Genomic DNA, 21,604 nt, shown 5'->3' on the forward strand with positions numbered 1-21,604 from the left:
AATCTAGGATAAGGAGAAATATAGCCCATGTCCCGTAACTTGTACGAACCTAATATATAAGAACCCAAAGAATATACGTGATTGAGATGTTTCTCATTACAAAAACGAACTGACTTGCCTTTTATATTAAAATATTTAATTAGGCTTTGCTTGTTTCGTAAGAAAATAAATAATCACACGAGCCATTACTAAGCCTGCGTCAGTGCTTCAGTCTCTATAAATACCAGCCCAATAGCCATATTCTTCATCCTTCCAAATCAAAATATCGCAAGAATACAAAGACATAAATTGCCACTGGTTTAAGTAGCGTTCCTTTCTTTAATTTAGCAGCGTGATCATGGCTCTTTTTCTTCAACATAATTCATTGTCTATCACTACTCTTGTAACCTTGTTTTCTATTCTACTAAACCTAAACCATAGTTGTTGCTTCAACCCAAAACTCTTTAACGTCTCAAAGCTTCAGTCTGACTGGTCACCGGCCGGTGCAACTTGGTATGGACCCGCTGACGGTGCTGGGACTGATGGTAAAGAATTTCTATATATTGGTCGCTTATTCGTATATTAACATATGTAATTGATTGTCACATTACTTGGGAATGTGATATATATACTGAAAACATGTTTTTATGTTTTGTGTAGGGGGTGCTTGTGGTTATCTGGATACTGTAGAAAACCCTCCATTCTCTAAATTGGTGTCGGCTGGAGGCCCTTCTTTATTCAAATCAGGAAAAGGATGTGGAACTTGTTATCAGGTTAAAATTGCCCCTTATAACTGTTGAACTCTAGACATAAACCCACATATATTAAAACATCTAAATAAAACCCAAATTTTGAATTTGATGCCATGTAAGATAAAAGATGTCCATACATTTAAAATTATTTACAACACCATGCCACCAACATTAATATGGCTATTATGGTTTTTTTGTAGACTTTTAATTTATTGTCTTTTGTTTGTCAACAACATTCAATTAGTTTAAGTTTTTTTTTTTTGGCTTTTAATTAAAAAAAAAAGAAGTTCTTTTCTTGTTTTATGTGAAATTGCCTAATCCAAATCTAATTAGTTCAATATACATTCTATTGAAAAAGTAGATACATTAACTTGTGAAAATTAAAAAAAAGAGGTGAAAATAAACTAGTAGATACATTGTTTCTTGTAAAAACTAAACAATAGTTACCTTATTTTCATAAATAAATAAAACAATATGTAATTAAAACTTAAACAATGAATTTATAAGGTAAATTAGTTTGCATGTATTTTGCATATATGGGTTTGTTATTATGTAGGTAAATTATTTTTCATGTATTTTACATATACTGGGTATAATATTTTTCTTTTTTTAAGCAATCTAACATTTAAAAATTTTAATAGTAGGTGCACTATTTGAATCAAAATTTTTTTTGTAGGTAAATTATTTTGCATGAATTTTACATAAATCAGGCATATATATATATGTGTGTGTGTGTGTGTGAGAGAGAGAGAGAGAGAGAGAAAGAAGTAATTTACCTACATTAATATGTAAAACATAATTTTATTGACTTAATTAAGCATGTATAATAACATTTATCAGACATGTTTTATGTTATTATATATTAGGCAATGAATTTATAACATTAACGTTTTTTTTTTTTTTTGTGAAATCATTAATTCTCCCTTACCATCCATCCGCATGGCATTAATTATGTACATCAAACATTCAAATAGGGTTTATAAAAATAAAAAATAAAAATCTAATAGGGGTATTTTAGGCATCCAAATTTTTTTTAATATGTGAAGTCAAACATAATTAATGAATTTGCTAATGTGGAATCTAATCAATGGGTTTTATTCAAGAAAAAGAACTTATGTCGGGTTTATGCAGAAAAAATTAAGTTTTAGGGGCTAAAGTCATTTTCAGTTAAAATTATGTAGTGGCTCATGTAAAAGTTGTGACACATACTAATAGAAATTCACTATTCTTTCTCAGGCGAGAATATACAGAAAATTATATCTCAACTATCAAAATGAGTAAAAGAAGCCTAAATTAATTAACTTCTGGGCTGGCCCTAATTGCAGGTGAAGTGCACGGGGAATTCTGCATGCTCAGGCAATCAGGCAACTGTGATTATAACTGATGAGTGCCCAGGATGTACTTCAGAATCTGTTCATTTTGATATGAGTGGCACTGCCTTCGGTGCCATGGCGATTTCTGGCCATGAGGGTCAATTGCGGAATGCGGGAGTCTTGCAGATTCAATACAAAAGGTATTAAATAGAATGTTGAATATGATGTCAAAGTACGCCCTCTTACCAAATAGTCTGACATGTTATCTGGCTAATTATGTTATCAAAAGTTATTCAAATCACTAATTACGAGATGCTATTGAAAGGATACTGATCCCCTATTTTCTATATTTGTACAAGTCCCTACGGCTAAGAAATAATAACTCTATTATTCCAATCTTTTTAAGGAAAACTAATGAAAATAGCTTGAAAACTTTAAGTTTTAATGATAAGGACAAAATAAAGGGTAAAGTGAATAGTACCAGATTTGACTTTTTAGTGTAAAAATGTGGTTTTTCATTAAAGTGAACAGTACCGTGAGTTTTTCGTTAAAACTCTCATCTTTTTAACCTTAAGATTGTTCTAATGTTCTAATCTTTACTAAATGTATAAACTTTGCTATAACAGAGTGAACTGCAGTTATCCTGGTGTGACAATAACCTTCCGCGTCGACTCGGGTTCAGACCCTTACTATTTTGGAACTCTAATAGAATTTGAAGATGGAGCAGGTGACCTAATGGAAGTTCACCTCAAACAAAATGATGACTCGGACTCGTGGCTCTCCATGCAGGAATCGTGGGGTGCAGTTTGGAAACTAAACTCAGGCTCAACATTGCAAGCCCCATTATCAATTAGGCTGACTGCAAGCAACGGCCAGTCCGTTGTAGCAAATAATGTTATTCCGACTGGTTGGCAACCAGGCCAGACTTACCGGTCGGTTGTCAACTTCGAAGTCTAATAAACTCCGGAATCTTGTATTTGATGATTTGATAAATAAGATTTCATATAGTAATTAATTACCATTAGTCAACTTATTGTCCGTACATCTAATAAATTTCGGTTTGTCTTTATAAAAAAATTAAATTCAATAAGCTGCCAATTGTGGAAAAATATGTTACCTTCTCTTGCTTGATTTTGACATTTTCATTATTCTAATTTATTATTATTATTTGTAAAACAATATTTTTTTTGAGGGAAAAGACGATATTCATTAAGAAGAGAACATGTACACAAATATGGAGGATAGGGTGCATATTGCATATTGATTGGGCCTCGATAAAACCTTGTCGGGGATTACAACTCGACCGAAGGGAAAAAGAGTGTCCCGCACATTCAAACAAAGAGAACTATCCTCCTAAAAGTACAATAAAATCAATTACTATCTAGGACAATCTTCCAACAAAGCATCCATGATTAAATCCGGCGGATCTTCAAACCACACCATCTCAGTATCACTACCAATTCATGCGCGTGCTAGGCGATGTGCCACCTAATTGGCTTCCCGTTGAACATGGGAAGCTCTCACCTTGGGAAATGAAAGTAACAGCCTCCTAATGTCATTGATAATTGGTCCCATAGTGGACACATCCTCTTCTTGTCTCTTCACGGCAGCGAGAACAATAACAGAATCCTTTCAAAATCTGGGATCAACTCCTTGTCAAACAATAGAGCCTTTCTAGCTGCCAACAACTCCACCTGCAACGAAGAGGCATCATGTGCAATGTGGACCGAGAGTCCAGCCACAAACTCACCCTCCTGGTTCCTGAAGACGATCCATACTCCACCTTTTGCGCACTCTTCACCAATGGCAAAGCCAGGAATTGACGAAGGGAGGGGCGAAGTTAAAAGAGTGCAAGGTTCAAAAGAATAGCAATAACCAAATCCTTTATATAGTAATGTCTTCCATAATTGATCAATACAAACAAATTACAATTGTTGCTGGCAAGGTTTCGTATCATGAAAATGTCGCATAATAGGCTCTTTAATAATAAAAGAAAATACATCTCTCTCAATGTGAATAAATTTAAACCTAAAAGTGCCTAAATATAAGAGTGCACTGTGAGCGGGAATGAAGTCATTTCACACGTGATGTCAAAGCATAAGTACCGTACAGTAAGATAGGGTGAGAATTACACCATCGTAGGTATTCGTCTACACCAAGATTTGCCAAGAATCTTCGCCGATACAAAAGTTGAGCTGCTAAAACCTGGAGGGGCGAAAAACAAGGGTAAGTGGGCTTGAAAACAAAGCTTTAATAAAAACCTTTTTAAAACGTTATAACCCCTAGCCGTAAAGCAAGTATAGTTTCTAGAAAATCATACTACGTATGGGTATGAAATCAAACGCAATCAACAGTAAATCCAGAAGTATGCCACATCACAATATCTCAACAGTAATAAGTAAAATCAGGTGTTCAATCAATCTATACTAGGACACAAGTTGGAGTGGCCTAATGCGACCTGTACAACTGAACTGATGCTTATCAATCTATGTTAGCACACTAGTCGAAGTCGCCTAATGAGACTTGTACAACAAGACTAGGTGTCATCATAATATACACTTTAGTGCTACAATCACATGAAGATTGGCACTAAACGTGGTCACATACGAGTTGAAGTTGCCGAATGCAACTTGAACGATAGGACTGGCACTTACTTGGATCCAAGATGAGTGTGCGGTGCGGAGGTGAACATACACATGAAAGACTGGTCCTGGCTCGGGGCAAGCACTAACACCGGGGTGCAGCAATGATGAGCAAACTACATAAATATAAGTATGCCACAGTGATTCGATAGTTGTAATCAACATACTAACATTCAAAGTAGTAGATATAATTATGGCATAAGAGATTATAAGCATACATGTGCATCTCGTAGGATGTAGCATATTTCACAAATTTCGTCATTTCACTAATTCTGATAAGCTTTAGTCTAATCCAAGCATACGTAAGAAATTCTTTTCAAATGCATAAATGGAAACTATCAATCATACACACACACACACACACACACACACATACTATAAAAAGGAAAAGACCCACTCACAGATCATGTTGTCGAGTCGAACCCATCTCGTAGCATCAAGAGTCCTTGCAATGCATTTCGCCTAGAAACGAAACCATTTAACGTAAATATATAACGTATTAACGTATAAACGCGTTTTTCGTACAAAGTACGGCTATTAAAGAAACTATTTTAAAACGATTGAATTTTGGAAAACGGAGGGCGGATTCAGGTCCAGCACGTCGAGGAACTTAAGAAGGGACCTTGGGTTCCTCCCAGCACCGCCACGAGCCGCCACAAGGTGGCTGCACAAGCAGCCACGCGCAGTGCACGCATCGTCACCACAATTTTTCTGATTTTTGCATATTTTTCCCTCAAATTTTTGAGCTTATTTTGAGCTTGATTCTCAACCAAATTTGATGATTCAAAAGCCAACAAGAAGCTAGGAATGTGGGGAGGAGGTTTATACTAGTTCGGGGTCCAATCGTGACTGGAGTTGAATGGAGGAACGACCTAAATGTAGCGTGATGATCATGGCCAAATTTTCCAGAAATCTGGAAATTTCTTACTAACTTTCATAGCTAATTTCTAGTTCAATACTTAACCAAACTTGATGATTCAAAAGCCATTTTGAAGTTAGAAATGTAGAGAACAAAACCATACAAATTAGGGCCAAGTTAAGGTCAGTGATAGCCTATAAAAATGGCCTGAAAGTGGCCAAATGGCCACGGTCTAAGTTTTCCAGAATCTAAGATATTTCATCCCAACTTTGAAGGCTAATTTCTAGTTCGATACTTAACCAAACTCGATGATTCAAAAACCATTTTGAAGGTAGAAATATAGAGAACAATTCTATACCTATTAGAAGCTCATTCGTGATCCGTGCTGACTGGGAAATTGGTCTGAAAGTGGTCGGATGGCCACGGTTTTCATTTCCTAGAAAACTGAAAAATCCTCCCCCTTGTCCAATCCACGCCAATCTTTCTCCAAATCACATACAAGGGTTACAAACAATACCAAAACATGTTTAAAAGGAGAAACCAGGAGATTTTCAAGACTTACCATGATTGCACAGTGCTTCTGTGCACAGAGAATAGAGAGAGAGTTCGAGTGTAAACACCGAGATCATAGGTGGACGAGGGGGACATAGAGGATGATGACTTGGGGATCTAATGAGGTTCCATTTTTCCTGTAGAGTTATGGTGGTGCAGTGATAGTGGTGCTGTGCACGGTTGCACTGGTTTCACAGGGAATGCGAGAGAGTTTGAGATGGATGGGGAGTTGTCCAGGTGGAAGGAATATTGGAGGAGGAAGAGCATTTGTGATGGTGTGGTTTCATCCTAGCGTCTCTGTGGTTCACAGAGAAAAGAGAGTTTAAGAGGGAGAGATGAGATAGAGAGGGTGCTCGAGAGAATAAGAGAGAATGGAAAGGAGAAGACAGAGAAGAAGACACGGGGAGGGAAACATTGGAGAGATGGAAGGAATGGGGTGTGGGCCCCACACGGTACACAAAACAACACACACACTCAAAAATCACCTAACAGAAATTACTCGATTGCCCTTCACGTTCGTAAGTTCATAAAATCTTCATCGTAGCTTTAAATTCATTTCTGCTTGCGCCTACGCGTTTGTCGTGACGATTATTACGCAAATACACTAAAAGAATGAGTCCTACGTCTCTCTAACTGATGGTTAATGAAGGTAAAAATCCTTGCCTCTGAGGGAATCTTCGTCAATTCACTCACTTAAAATTAATAAAATCGTAAAATTAGGGATGGGTTGTCACATATACCAAAACGGCGCTGTTTTGTTTCATTTTTTTATTTTTTTTACCATGACCAAAACGACGTCCTTTTGGCCTGGATGTTTTTTTTAAAAAAGAAAGACTTTCAGTGTTGCTATGCAGCAGCAGAACCAAATGACCAAAGATATGGAGGGTTAAACCCGTCGGGTTTTTCCAGCGAAGGGAATGGCTTAATTAACGTTCCAGTCGTGTTCTCCGACGAGGGGAGGGATGGCCGCCACTCTTCACCCTCACGTAGCTTCAGCAGTGCTCTTCATGCACCATCAAAGGATAAAACCAATTGTATAAAAATTATGGGAAATGTTATTGGCACTCCAAAAATCTCATTCTACACTCCTCACAAGTGTATTTTTTTTTTCAAATATAGAAAGTTTGGAGTGTAGAATGAGATTTTTGGAGTGCCAATAACAATTCCCAAAATTATTATTATCTTGGTTTTGACTCCACTTTTAACCCTCTATGGATAAAACCACTTGTGACACATCCCGACTGGAGTCGAGGCATGCTATCCGTCACCTGAAGGTGATGTAACCAAAGGTGCAAGTGATGTAAAAATGTGGATAAATTAAAACCGAAACTAGAACTTATTTAAACTACTAAGGTGAGTATGTAGTAGAAACTAGAACTTATCTATACAAATGTTCAGAGCATAGATGACAAATAGTGCAGTTGAAACTAGAAAAGTACTTAATACACACAGGGATAAGTTCCTACGTTTAAACAAGAATATGTTCGAATCGCCACTAATCCTCGCACACCACAGAGTAGGTAAGCTATCTAGGAGCTGGAGAGGCGAAAAACAAAAGGGTGAGTGGGCACAAAAACAAAGGTTTACAAAATCCATTTATTTTCTGAACATACTAACCCCTCGCTGTAAAACATATATAGTTTCTAGAAAATCATACTACGTATAAGTATGAAATCCAATGCATGCTAACAGTAAAATCAGAAGTATGCCACAACACAATATCTTATCAGTAATATAAATATAATCATGTACTCAATAATCTATACTAGCACACAAGTCGGAGTCCCCTAATACGACCTGTACAACTGCACCTATTACTCATCAATCTATGCTAGCACACGAGTCGAAGTCGCCTAATGCAACCTGTATGACAGGACTAGGTGTAATAATATACCCTCTAGTGCTACAATCATGTGAAGTCTAGCGTTATTCATTGTCATATACGAGTCAGAATTGCCTATTGCAATCTGTACGATAGGACTAGCACCTACTTGGATCCAAGATGAGTGTGCAATGCTAATGTGAAGAACACGTGAAAGACTACCCTGGCCCTGGGCTGAGCACTAGCAATGATGAGCAGACTATATGAATGTAAGCATGCCATAATGATTCAACAATTTCAATCAACATAATAACCTTACCTGGACCTACTTGCGCGTCCCGTAATTATTTTAGCATTTCACAACAATGCAACATTTACCAGCAGGTAAAATGCATATGAATATGCCATGACAATATATAAATCTCAACCACATAACAACATTTTTAAAATTAATAAAACATGGCATAAAATGCATAAATCAATTTAAAAGCATTTGTGGAAACTATAAGTTTATATATATATATATATATATATATATATATATATATATACACACACACACGAAAACAAATATGCCTACTCATTTCTCATTGATATGTTGATGGATCGTAACCCTTAGTCTCACTTGTCCTCGTACATCGTCGGGGTAAGTCACCCCTATATGCGAAACAAATAATACTAATTAATTAATAAGGACATACACTAAAAGCTAGGAATAACACCTATAGTTTGCTCAAACAGAAGGTTTGAACATACGAAAATGTTCTACTCGAAGTCACGGAACTGCACGTGTCAACCACTTGCTGGCCAGAGGCCGGACGCGCAGCCATACGCCTCCTAACCCTTGGCCACACGCTTGGCAGAATCTGACAGAAGACAGGAATATTCTGTTAGAGTTGACAGAATATTTCGTTAAACAGTTAACAAAACCTGACGCCGTTACCAGATGCCATTAGAATATTCCATAAAGTCTGACGGAGTTGGGCAGCTGTGATCCCATCATATTCTTTTCGATCATTTGAGAAAGAAAGATCATGATTGGGCTAAGGAGACTTTGGAGATAAGTGGAGAGTAGGAGTCTGATTCTTCCCTTAAGTTACGTGTTCTGACAATTTTCATCATCGGTAAGTAGACTGTTTGGTCTTTAGGCTGCTTTGTGCTTTTGCTGAGCTACTTTCTGATATGTTGATTATCCTCATTTGCTTATGTAGATTTGGAATTTGGCTCAACTCCCAAGATTTCTCTAGATATGAAAAAGGCGCATGTTGCTTTATGTATCTCTGCTGAGTACCGTGAATAGTGTTGGCTGCTTAATCTTCTTCCCCAAAAGAAAGGTGGGCTACCCCCGAGAGAGGAGATAAAGTTGATCAAAGAGGATGCATTAGCTTGTCTGATCACTGTCGTGGAGCCTGCTGTGAATGAAGGTGGAAAAAAAAAATTTCATGCCTACTCAAGAGATACAGATTGAGAAAAAACCAAAGACCTCATCCGCTGCTCGTGAGGGTCCACCTGCTACCGAGATGTTTGTGATTGACTTGACTTCTTCCAAAGGGAAGAAAGATAAGGCTGCTAGATCTAAACCTGTGACGTCTGCCATGTTAAAGATAGCTAGTACAATTGTTGACAAGATTACTCAGCGTAGAGGTTCCGTCGTGCCCTTAGTGCTGATTTCTATGCCAATACATCCGTCGGGAGTGAAGTTTGGTTCACCTTTTGAGGGGCTTGCTACTATGAAAAACGATAAGGTGGACTCTGCTTGAAGCCATGGACTCGTGTGCCAAGCTTTTTGGTGGCGTTAGAGCAGTTCTTTGCCCAAGTTCATTTGCGAAGCATACGACTTAATATAGGAGGACTACTCTGCTTTCCATGATGCAAAAATGGCGATTCTGGTAGCTGAGTCTATGCTCTATGATGCAGAAAACAATGATTATGGAAATTGAGGCTTATTCTTCAGCTGAGAGGATAAAAAAGTTGGAGTTTGAGATCGTCGCTTTGAAAGGGTCCAATATCTCTGCCCCTACTTCTCTGCAGCTTGAGATTGCTAGCAAAGAGATCGTTGACTTGAAGACTAGGCTTAACGCGATCCAAGTTAAGTATGAAAATGTAGAGAAGGAGATTGGTCGTTACATACCTAAGATTCAAGATGTTGAATGTGCTGCTTCTGAGCTTCGTTCTGCTGCTTACGCAAAGGATGGAGAGTTGATTACCTCTTATAATCAAGTGATCCATTTCAAGAAGATCATCGATAGGCTTGAACCTCAAGTGTTGGAACTCCAAGGTGCACTGAAGATCAATGACAATCTGAAGAAAGAACTGGATGAGCTGCAGCGCGTTTGTGTTGGTCTACTCGAGGAGAACGAGCAGCTCAAAGTGAGAAGGTTAAACTCGAGGCTTCGCTTGTTTAGAGTTAGGCCAGTTTCTAAAAGATGGGCAATATAGATCATCTCTTTGGTAGGCCGTCTGACTTTGAGTTTGTTGGGAAAAACTTCGAGACTTTTTCTATTTCTCCGAAAAACTTGCTTGCTTTACTTTTGAGGCTTCCATTGGTGAAGTAGTAGGAGAAATTGATACCCAAGTTGGGGTAGCTAGGGGTGAAGCATTAGATGATGCCACTGATGAGAGTGTGACAGCTGCTAAAGGTGTGGTGACCGAGTAGTCGTGTGATGTCCAAGTTGTTGAAGAGTAGTTTTCTATGTAGCCTTTAGGATTTTCTTTGTTTTCTTTGTTGTTTTTTTTTCTTTGCTTGAACTCCATCAACCTTTGTTATTTGTGTATTAATTTTTCTAGAAAATTTAATACACTTGTTTCCTTCACATTTCTTCATCTTCGTTTTTTTTGTTTAGGCCTAACCTTTGACTCTTAGACTAGCGGTAGGCGTGCTATTTTTTTATAAGTAGACATGCCTATTGGAAATGTGCCCTAAAACCAATCATATGATGATACTTTACAGACATTTCACATGTTAAACTAATCTAGTTTAATATCAAGGGCAAAGATTATTGTTTTAAGCCGTCTCATATAAATGTTATATGCTTAAACGATAAGTCCAAGGAATATGTAATTAGGAGAATGTAATTTAAAGAAGTTAGATTCATGAGACCATTCTCTTTCGTTTACATATCCTAAACGTTCCTGATCATAGGATTGCCAATTGGGCATTGATAGTCCGTTAAGATCAGTACATGTTGTGTCTTCTCTCAGGGAGAGTGACTGGTCTCGAGTCATTGGTGTGATTGATACCAAGACAAGCATGTAGGTGCTCAATAAAGAATAAGTCCACTGAACATGATCAACGGGGAGTTCTCATACTCATGTCACATGAGAACTCATGGTTGGGATAATGCAAAGTAGTCTATTGACCTGAGGCATCATAGTTGTCTTGTGGTTGGGTCCTTGATCTTTGACTATGTCAAAGTCACTCTATCAGAGGGTGTCCACGGCATAGTTGGGGTTAAGTCACTAAGCCATGGAGGCAAGTGAATGCGCAACAAAGGATCTTTAACCTTCAAACCGTTTGAAGGAGAATACTCTATGATATGATTAAGAATCTCTGGCCAGAGTATGAATGAGATTTAGGAAGTCGTTCCAAATCACATTCAAGGTAATCATATAAGTAAATGAATCACATTGGATAGTATACATGATTAAACTATCAAACCAAACAATGTGGTCAAGAGTATTGTATTAGAGAAAGACCGTATTGCATTGTAATCTTAAATTGAATAGGTTCTCCACCTCTTCTGATTAGCTTGGGTAACCATGACATACTGCTAGGTGTCACTCATGGTTTGTGGAAGCCCTAAATGTATATAATCACTAAAGGGAGAATTGAAAGTAAGTTTCAATTCACAATCGATTTGAAAGAGTTCTAATCGCCCACTGCCTCGCTAAAAGGAGCCTAATGGATCGTACACCGTGTAAGGTAGAGATTGAAGAAACAACGGAGATGAGTAAGGATAATTAAATGGTTTAATTATTTATGGCAAGGATTAATTAATATGTTAATTAATCAAACGAATAAAGTTCGTTAAAGACCTCGGGTTAGTTTTGGGCCGCAAGGCCCAATGGGATTTGAATGTCAAGCCCATTAACTCAAGTTGTATGACAACTTGAAAACACAAAGGGCATGAAAGCCCAATGAACCCTTAATGGCCGGCCATGTAGAGAGGGGTAGTGAACTTGGCTTAATTGCAAGTTTGCCACTCCATTGTGAGGTGGTATAAAGGCAACTTTATAGACATTTCATCCTTAGGGTTTCTTTTGGAGAAAATTGGAGAGAACATGTCTCTCCCTTTCTCTCTAGGAGGTCGGCCCCTTGGAGGAGATTAGCTAGCAATCTTTCCTCCTCCAAGGTCACTCATCTCTTCTTCATGTCCCTCCTTGGTGTGGAAAATTAGAGGTTCTCAACTTTGGGAACTTGGAAAATCCTTTCAACCATCCTCATCCAAGAAATCCATGGATCTAAGAAGCAAGGAATGAAGGCCCTCTCCTTGGGTGATTAGCCTTTGCTTATGCAAAGAAGAATCAACAAAGGTATAAAATCTCTCAACTCACTTTGTTCTTGAGTTGAGTCTTGGTTCATCTTTCTACTAGGCTTTGAATTTCATGGGTAATGTTTTGTTTTTGAGTGCATACAAGCATGATTCCACCTTTAATTGTTAATTGCATGTCATAGATGTTGCTCAAATGAACATGTTTTTCACAAAATTTCCTTCAAGTGGTATCAAGAGCCTAGGTCTAGTAGTTGGTGAATCCTTTTGGGTTTTGTATTTTCATAGTTTATGATTTGAATATTGTAATTGTTACAAGCTTTATTCTTGCTTCTTTGAATGTAAATTTTGTTAGAAAATTTGCCATCTCAAATGTTGTAGATGTAGTTCATATGAGCATGAAATTTTGGAGCTAAAATTTGGTGCCATGTTTTTGGGGAAATTTGGCCAAATCCAAAGGGTGGATTTTTGGGTTCTTGTTTGTCTTGTTAAAAGTGTTTTAAGGTGACTTTTGGAACTCCTAAGTACCTTAGGATGTTAACCCCCTTTTGAGTAGTGAAATTTTGAATTTTATTGAGTGAAAACATTCATGGAGCTCTTATGAGTTTTCATGTGTGTTCTTCAATGTTCTTACCAAGAACAAAAAGTTTGGTGTTTTTTATTCAAAGTTTTTGGTTGATTACATAAAGTATTTGTTTTGTGTTGGATGGTGTGACTTTTCTATCAACAAGACATTTATTTGAAAAGGTGATTGAAATGTTGATAGAGTGTTTGAATTTTTTGTACATGATTGGTACTTTTTTCTTACACACCTATACCTACTTTTTCACACCAACCCATCACTCATCTTTTTCAACTTGCATGACTTTATGACTTTGTATTTTATCAAAAAACCACTCCCTCACACTACCAAAAACCGGCCACCCTAAAAGTAGGGTACTTTTGGGGCTTTTATGCAATTACATAAAGTTTTGATACTTTTGTGTATTTGTACTTTGACCCGAAAGTTTACGTTTTTACGGAAAGGCCCAAAATCACTAAAGGACAAATTGTTTTGCTCCTTTAATGAAGTTTTTGGGGTTCTAGTTGTAATTACATGAAGTAGTGGACTTTTGTGTTCTTACAAAGTGACCTCAAAAGTTTGTGTTTTGCAACATAGCCCAAAAAGTTGAGGTTATTTCATTTGGCCCAAATTAGTTGAGAACAAAATAGTTTTGTATCTTTAAATGAGAATTGAATTTTCATTTCATTTAGCTCCATTTAAATCAATTCTATGGAAACAAAAACCAAATGAAAATGTTGCATTCAAGTTTAATTAGTTAAAGCGTTAATTAATTAAAGAAAGGGTGATTATGAACCTAAGCCTACGATAATTAAGCTATGTGAAAGGCCGTCTCAAATTTGTTTGAACCATGGGAATGTGTAGATTAGATTTTGGTTGTAATTTGATATGATCAAATGTTGTAAAAGAGCATAAGCTCTTCTTTACTTTAAAGTAATTTGTTTTGATCAAATGTTGTAAAAGAGTATAAGCTCTTCTTTACTTTGAAGTACTCATTTCTTGTTTTATTTGATATGCATGAAATTGGAGTAGATGGGTCCAACGCCCAATAAGAAAAACACGCCTTAACATGATTAAACGCGTAACTAAAATAAATCACCATCCCTAGACCGAGATTCAACACTAGGCTCGTGTTGGATCTAATCAAAGGTTCATAGTCATCCTAAGGCCCTAAGGCAACTATATAGTCCATCAATGAATGCAAACCTTATGTTAGTAGTACCATATACTCTTGCTTTAAAAACCGTTTTACAAGCTTAGTGGGAGTATTATATACTACTAAATCAATCACATGGACCAATAGTTGTAATAGGACCAAATTGTTTTAATAAGATTAAAATGCATGCTTATATGTGATGAGACCTAAAAGCCTCAACCAAACCCTTATTAAGTTGATAAGCGTGAGAGTGCTTTGAACACTCTTTCGTGGCCTTCCACTGTGGTAGGCTCCGATCGTTTGTGACTCGTACACCGACTTCACCCTATCATGGGGGAGTACAAAGTGCATGCTTACACTCAAGATGAGTTCTATATGTATACATGATGTTGTGAAGGTAGGCAACGAGAATGATCAACATCATATCATTGTGAGGTTGTTCTTGAACCCCTACTCGAACTTGCATGGTGGGAATGACTTAACTAAGTGCAATGGAGCCAACATCATATCATTGTGAGGCTTCATTCTCTAGAGGCCAAATAAGATGGGTACTTGCAAGAGATGCAAATGAATAAGCGTACTCTCTCATTATTATTGATGCTAGCCAACATCATATCATTGTGAGGTGGGCTTGGTAATGATGAGTCTCTCATACCCTACTAAGAGTTTCCTCCAAAACTCTCGAATTCCGATGAGGGATATGGAATTTGCCAAAAATAGTGGGTGATGCTATTTGATTTAAAGACCCGAATCAAATGGCTTAAAATCAATCAATTTATATTCGTTATGTATTTATTCACCAATTTATTTGCAAACGCTATCCAAAACTTGGCAAAGAAAAGCCGAATACTTTAGTTTCTGGACTTGGTACCACAATCCCATAGATTGTCTTTAATGGCTTGTATATGTACCTAAGTAGTCTCATCCTCACAATCTTCCTATTGATAATGTATCATTGGAAGAACATGTTAGATAAGACTATCATAAAGAGAACAACACTTTTAATGTCATAATTCTTCAATTACAAATTGTTGTATGAAGAAGTAAGAGTTGCTTTGAACAACCCTTAGTTAACGCAAACATTAGTGCTAACTTGAGAAGTAAGCACAAGGGCATGGACACTTTATGTGCCATGATTCTTCACCTACAAATTGTTGTATGAAGAAATGAGAGTTGCCTTGAACAACTCTTGAAAGTTTGTAATTATGTTTAGAACAAAATGGTTGGTTGACAAAAGTAGTCCATCAACATGGACTTATTATGATTTTGAATCATTGAGTGTTGAAGTGTTAAACCACTTCTAGAGACGGAAACTAGGCAAGGACTTCACCTTTGTGTCCCTATCCAAATGGTTCACTAAGTTTATTGTAAACTATATAGTGAACAATAACCACACGCTCTCCAAATCGTTTGATGTGTATAACACAATTGAAATAAGTTTCAAGAGAGATAGTGGGAGTTTAGGGACCATGACTATTGTAGTCAAAGGAGAAGTCAAATGAAGAAAGCGAAATAACTCCAAGGGAACAAACTTTCTTTATGAAAGGATGGACATTGGAAGGGGTATTTGCAAGAAATGTCTTGCAAGCGTCAAGAACACACCTTTCGAAGGTGTTGTAAATTGTTCTTGAAAAGTTCAAAACAGTTGGTTCTTCTACTTGAATGCTTGATTCCGTATTAGTAACTATGTTTTACAATCGTTGTAAAAGTGTGGCTAATAAGAAGTAGAAGATTAATGAGAGAAGAGAAAGTACTTCACATTTGGAACATGAATTAAATGTAGATCTCTGCGAAAGCAGGTAGTACTTACTTCCTCATATGAACTACCAAAGAAAATGGAAAAACAAAGATTGTCTTTACATTCCAATCGAATAAAGAAACTTAATTCCGTATGAGAAATGGATAAATGTTTTGTTTGACAAAACATTGTTCTTTATTAATGAATGATTAGATTATTGTAATTGATTATCTCTATAGTAGAGATTATATGGTAGTGTTAACTATTTAGAATATAATGATGCTTAAAACCCAAAAGGTTGCAAGGTAGTGACTAATCCCAACTGAGTTGTGATACCTCTAAAACATAAATTACGAGTTGGTCATAGATGGATGCTTTGGATCATTAGATCCGGATCCAATGCCTTCTTGTTATAATTGTATAGAGGCAAAATGTTTGAATCTTTATTCTTTTGGAAAAGGAAGAAAGAATCACAAAGTTGTTGAGGATAATTCACTTAGATGTTAGTGGCACTTCTACACAACATAATACTACTCATGTTGTATGACATTCACCGAAGATCGCTCTCGGTTGGACTATCGTTTATTTTGAATAAACACAAGTCCGAATACTTTGCAAAAGGTTTCAAAGAATTCAAGAATGTAAGTTGATGAGTAAGACGTCTAAAATATTTACCTCCTTAGATTTGATCCAAGGAAAGGTAACACTTTAGAACAGTTTCCTTGAAAGATATCAAGGAAAGAAGCATCATAAGATAATGGATTTCTCCATTAGGAGAAGAACAAACTTGAATAAGATTTAGTTTGTTGGATGTTATCAATTACCCACATATAGGATATATACTTCTAAGACAATATGATTGTCAATTATAAGATCTTCCAAAATTTTCATGACTCCATAGGATGTAGTTGGAAAGAAAGATAAATCTTAATCATGTTAAGATTTGGGGTTGTGTGCTAATAAGCAATATTTGTTTAAAGAATTATCTTGTGGGTATCCTTAAATTAACATTTGGATATCACTTCTATAAACCAACTAACAAATGTTGCTTGTTGGGTAGTTCATTGTAATCCTACACTAGGATTTGCCTAAAATAGAGCAAATGAACGAGGGATAGAACTCAAAGAATGGGTTCTTTGAGAGACAAGATAGTGATCAACAAATATAACAACCCAATTCCTATACCACAAGCTCCAAGGTAGTCGAGAAGGATTTATAAACTGTCTCGGTTGAATGGTTTGAACTTTATGATTATGTCATAGAGTCTTAATTCAAAAGAAATAAGAATGAAAATCCTTATGACTACATTGAGTGTATATACGACATATACTCAAGGAAATGGTAAAGTACCATTTGACCCTAAATAATGAAACCTTTATAGCTAATTGGTAGCTTAAGGTGACTACAATCAAAGAGATTAGTTGACTTTGAAGAAACCATCTTTGACGTAGTCTTGGTTTCAATTAATTCGAAGATTGCTAGCTACAACTAAATGGTGATTCAATGTTTGGACATAATATGGGTTTCCGAAACCATTATTAAGATAGTCTTGATAATATATGTCTAAAACTATGAATCACAAGACATGTAAGTTGTAGAGATCCATCCATCATGAATCTTAGCAAGCTAGTGGGAGCTATAAGCGTCTTACGAGAGAAAGATCAAATCGTTTGATTTCTCATAAAGATGTAAATAAATCTTTTGTTTACTAGGTTTACAAAAGATTAGTGGGAGTTAATCATGTTCCTAAATTTGAATATATATATATATATATATATATATATATATATATATACACACACACATATATGATATATTAATTTTGGAAATGAAAAGAATACTTCTTCGTTAAACTTATGACTTTAAATATTCTATAACGATAGAATGTATATGGGAGACATAGTCTATAAACATGGGATGGAAATCTATAATGATAGATTTCAGGATATAATTGGATTATATCAAGCCCTAATGATAGACAAAAGATGCTAGGAAGTTTTTCATATGATGATAAACTTCAATCAGAAGAACAACTCTAATAAGACTAGGAGGTAGCTCTTCTCAAAGGGAACGTACCCTTTGACTCCCAAAGAAATAATGCGCAAATAGAATCCTTTATGTATACGCAAAAAGGTGATTTATGTATTTCATATTGTATGAAAAACGTTGATATGAGTTGTACCAAGATCGGTACAAGACGATATCAATGCAAGTCCAGGATCAGAACCATGGCAACTGTAAAGTGAATTCTTAAGTATTTGAGAAATAATAAAGGATGGATTCCTCAAGAATGAGGAAGAATTAGAGTAACGTAATGGAAGCGTAAATGTATTAGATTATGAATCTAATCCATCATTGGATGTTTCTTCATTATGAATGAAGAGATAATCAGATATCTCTTTATTATGACTAAAGAGATATTTGGATGGAAACATTAAAAGTAATGAATTTAGTGTGTTCCATTGTGAATGCAAAATATATTGCCATATAGAAGCTTACAACAATGTTGCTTGGATGAGAAAGTTCATTCATGAACTCTCTATTCGATTTCAACCAGGAAGTGTCTCTAGTGTACCGATACTACGACACTAATGGGGCGATAGCTCAAGCCAAGGAATCAAGGTCTCATCATGATCCGAACTCAAATGAGAAACTAAACCACATGATTAAGAATCATGTATAATGGTGACGTCATTATTCTCAAGGTTGCTTCTATGGCTAACATATAGATATCCATTGTCTAGGCCTACTACTCAGCCATTTTTGAAATGACTACAGAAGAGGTATCATCATTGATGACCAAGCTGATTGGCTCTAATGCAAGTGGAAGATTGTTGGAAATGTGCCCTAAAACCAATCTTATGATTATACTTTACAGACATTTCACATGTTAAACTAATTTAGTTTAATATCAAGGGCAAAGATTATTGTTTTAAGCCATTTCATATAAATGTTATATGCTTAAACGATAAGTCCAAGGAATATATAATTAGGAGAATGTAATTTAAAGAAGTTAGATTCATAAGACCATTCTCTTTCGTATACATATCCTAAACGTTTCTGATCATAGGACTGCCAATTGGGCATTGACAATCCGTTAAGATCAGTACGTGTTGTGTCTTCTCTCAGGGAGAGTGACTGGTCTCGAGTCATTGGTGTGATTGACACCAAGACAAGCATGTAGGTGCTCAATAGAGAATAAGTCCACTAAACACGATCAACGAGGAGTTTTCATACTCATGTTACATGAGAACTCATAGTTGGGATAATGCAAAGTAGTCATTTGACCTGAGGCATTATAGTTGTCTTGTGGTTAGGTCCTTGATCTTTGACTATGTCAAAGTCACTCTGTCAGAGGGTGTCCACGGCATAATTGGGGTTAAGCCACTTAGCCATGGAGGCAAGTGAATGCGCAACAAGGGATCTCTAACCTTCAAACCATTTGAGGGAGAATACTCTATAATATGATTAAGAATCTCTGGCCAGAGTATGAATGAGATTTAGGAAGTCGTTACAAATCACATTCAAGGTAATCGTATAAGTAAATGAATCACACTGGATAGTAGACATGATTAAACTATCAAACCAAACAATGTGGTCAAGAGTATTGTATTAGAGAAAGACCGTATTGCATTGTAATCCTAAACTGAATAGGTTCTCCACCTCTTCTGATTAGCTTGGGTAACCATGACATACTGCTAGATGTCACTCATGGTTTGTGGAAGCCCTAAACGTGTATAATCACTAAAGGGAGAATTGAAAGTAAGTTTCAATTCACAATCGATTTGAAAGAGTTCTAATCACCCACTGCCTCGCTAAAAGGAACCTAATGGATCGTACACCGTGTAAGGTAGAGATTGAAGAAACAACGGAGATGAGTAAAGATAATTAAATGGTTTAATTATTTATGGCAAGGATTAATTAATATGTTAATTAATCAAACGAATAAAGTTCGTTAAAGACCTCGGGTTAGTTTTGGGTCGCAAGGCCCAATGGGATTTGAATGTCAAGCCCATTAACTCAAGTTGTATGACAACTTGAAAACACAAAGGGCATGAAAGCCCAATGAACCCTTAATGGCCGACCATATAGAGAGGGGTAGTGAACTTGGCTTAATTGCAAGTTTGCCACTCCATTGTGAGGTGGTATAAGGGAAATTTATAGACATTTCATCCTTAGGGTTTCTTTTGGAGAAAATTGGAGAGAACATGTCTCTCCCTTTCTCTCTAGGAGGCCGGCCCCTTGGAAGAGATTAGCTAGCAATCTTTCCTCCTCCAAGGTCACTCATCTTTTCTTCATGTCCCTCCTTGGTGTGGAAAATTAGAGGTTCTCAACTTTAGGAACTTGGAAAATCCTTTCAACCATCCTCATCCAAGAAATCCATGGATCTAAGAAGCAAGGAATAAAGGCTCTCTCCTTGGGTGATTAGCCTTTGCTTATGCAAAGAGGAATCAACAAAGGTATAAAATCTCTCAACTCAATTTGTTCTTGAGTTGAGTCTTGGTTCACCTTTCTACTAGGCTTTGAATTTCATGGGTAATGTTTTGTTTTTAAATGCATACAAGCATGATTCCGCCTTTAATTGTTAATTGCATGCCATAGATGTTGCTCAAATGAACATGTTTTTCACAAAATTTCGTTCAATGCCCATGTAACCTATGCAGCCGTAGGTTTTGGTGTAGAACTTTTGCAAAGTTGTTAGCCATAGGGTTGATAGTCGGACGCCTTACTTACAGAAGTAGACGAGTTTGCATGACCACTTGGCTATTAACTTTGGCTTTCTTCAATCCTTTGAGTTATGTGGCCCTATCCATTTTTTAGGCCCGGTTCCCCTCGGATTAGGCCAAAGACCAAAAATCCTTCAGATAAATAAGCCTTGAAAATGACTATTGTGGCTACTTTTAAGAATCTCGGCACAAGCCGTCATGCACTAGTTACACCAAGGCAGCCTGACTCATCCATGTCTGGATATTTGAAGTTTATAGTTTATCCTCTTGCATCGGAGAGCAGACACATATGGGTGTTAGAGAATTGGTTTACCCTATAGCACTGGAGAGCAAGGTTGGCTCCCAGAGAGGTGCGATTCCTGCAATAAGTCCCTTAAAAAGGCGCAATTTTTTCTTGAAATACATAAGTGATTAGTTGTTGTAAGTATGCAGCCGAGCCAAGTTGTAAATAACTTCTGAATTCCTCATTGAAAAACGAGTGAAATGAATGAACATTTAGCTATAAGGTAGGAACTGCATGACAATTGATAGTCCTCGGCTTGCGAGGTGGTGCCCGTCAAGCAGATTGACTATTCGGTTACCTCTGGGGCATCGTTGGGGCACGTTGTTACTCACCTAGGTTAGGCATGAATTCTGTTATGAAGTCCATCAAGGCTTGGGCCTTTATCGTTATGCGAGGTCAGTAAACTAAATTGTATTGGCCAAGTTCCAATGCTCATTCCATTACTCTTTGAGAAGCTTCCGAACCACGTAGGATTGATCATAGAGGATACTAAGTCATAACGATAACTGTATGAGCTTGAAAATATGGTCTGACCTCCCGAGCCACAACAACTAGCACCAAAATCAAGAAAAGCTTTAGAAGTGTAGAATACAGGCAATTGGGCCCCATTTTTCTCGTATGAGGGCAAAGCTCACTGCTACTTCTAAAATTGCCAAGTAGATGTATAAGTCATTCGCTACTTCCGGCTTGGATACTAAGGGATGTGATGTGAGATACTTCTTCAGGTCT

General features: G+C 36.8%; 2 protein-coding genes across 7 annotated transcripts; one reads left to right on the plus strand and one right to left on the minus strand.

Moving 5' to 3' along the window:
- Positions 1–265: 265 nt before the first annotated feature.
- LOC126629967 (putative expansin-B2) lies at positions 266–3,059 on the plus strand. Of its 2 annotated transcripts, none has more exons than XM_050300137.1 (4): positions 266–524; positions 640–752; positions 2,057–2,244; positions 2,671–3,059. In XM_050300137.1, exons 1-4 carry the CDS (start codon positions 338–340, stop codon positions 2,999–3,001), a joined length of 819 nt encoding a protein of 272 aa, XP_050156094.1. In that variant the 5' UTR covers positions 266–337; the 3' UTR covers positions 3,002–3,059. The 2 variants fall into 2 exon arrangements, with proteins under 2 accessions (XP_050156094.1, XP_050156095.1); XM_050300138.1 differs by having other exon boundaries at positions 2,683–3,059.
- Positions 3,060–3,286: 227 nt separating this feature from the next.
- Positions 3,287–6,473, minus strand: LOC126628101 (uncharacterized). Of its 5 annotated transcripts, none has more exons than XM_050297683.1 (5): positions 6,108–6,473; positions 5,088–5,148; positions 4,699–4,802; positions 4,155–4,249; positions 3,287–3,839 (listed from the first exon to the last, which is right to left on the minus strand). In XM_050297683.1, exons 1-5 carry the CDS (start codon positions 6,108–6,110, stop codon positions 3,791–3,793), a joined length of 312 nt encoding a protein of 103 aa, XP_050153640.1. In that variant the 5' UTR covers positions 6,111–6,473; the 3' UTR covers positions 3,287–3,790. The 5 variants fall into 5 exon arrangements, 1 of the variants encoding a protein (XP_050153640.1); XR_007625257.1 differs by lacking the exon at positions 3,287–3,839 and adding an exon at positions 5,904–6,025 and having other exon boundaries at positions 3,911–4,249; XR_007625259.1 differs by lacking the exons at positions 3,287–3,839; positions 4,699–4,802 and adding an exon at positions 5,904–6,025 and having other exon boundaries at positions 3,911–4,249.
- Between the last annotated feature and the right edge of the window lie 15,131 nt (positions 6,474–21,604).

The sequence above is a fragment of the Malus sylvestris genome, chromosome 7, assembly GCF_916048215.2.
Source record: "Malus sylvestris chromosome 7, drMalSylv7.2, whole genome shotgun sequence".
Classification (NCBI taxonomy): Eukaryota; Viridiplantae; Streptophyta; class Magnoliopsida; order Rosales; family Rosaceae; genus Malus; species Malus sylvestris.

Bases quoted from the DNA above. Each gene is read 5' to 3' on its own strand.
- LOC126629967 (XM_050300137.1), top strand. From the start codon at position 338: ATGGCTCTTTTTCTTCAACATAATTCATTGTCTATCACTACTCTTGTA. The intron at 753-2,056 runs GTTAAAATTGCC...CCCTAATTGCAG, and splicing joins GATGTGGAACTTGTTATCAG to GTGAAGTGCACGGGGAATTC. The intron at 2,245-2,670 runs GTATTAAATAGA...TTGCTATAACAG, and splicing joins TTGCAGATTCAATACAAAAG to AGTGAACTGCAGTTATCCTG.
- LOC126628101 (XM_050297683.1), bottom strand. The intron at 4,803-5,087 runs GTGAGTGGGTCT...ATATTTATGTAG, and splicing joins TCGACTCGACAACATGATCT to TTTGCTCATCATTGCTGCAC. The intron at 3,840-4,154 runs GTACGGTACTTA...CCATTGGTGAAG, and splicing joins AATTCTCACCCTATCTTACT to AGTGCGCAAAAGGTGGAGTA.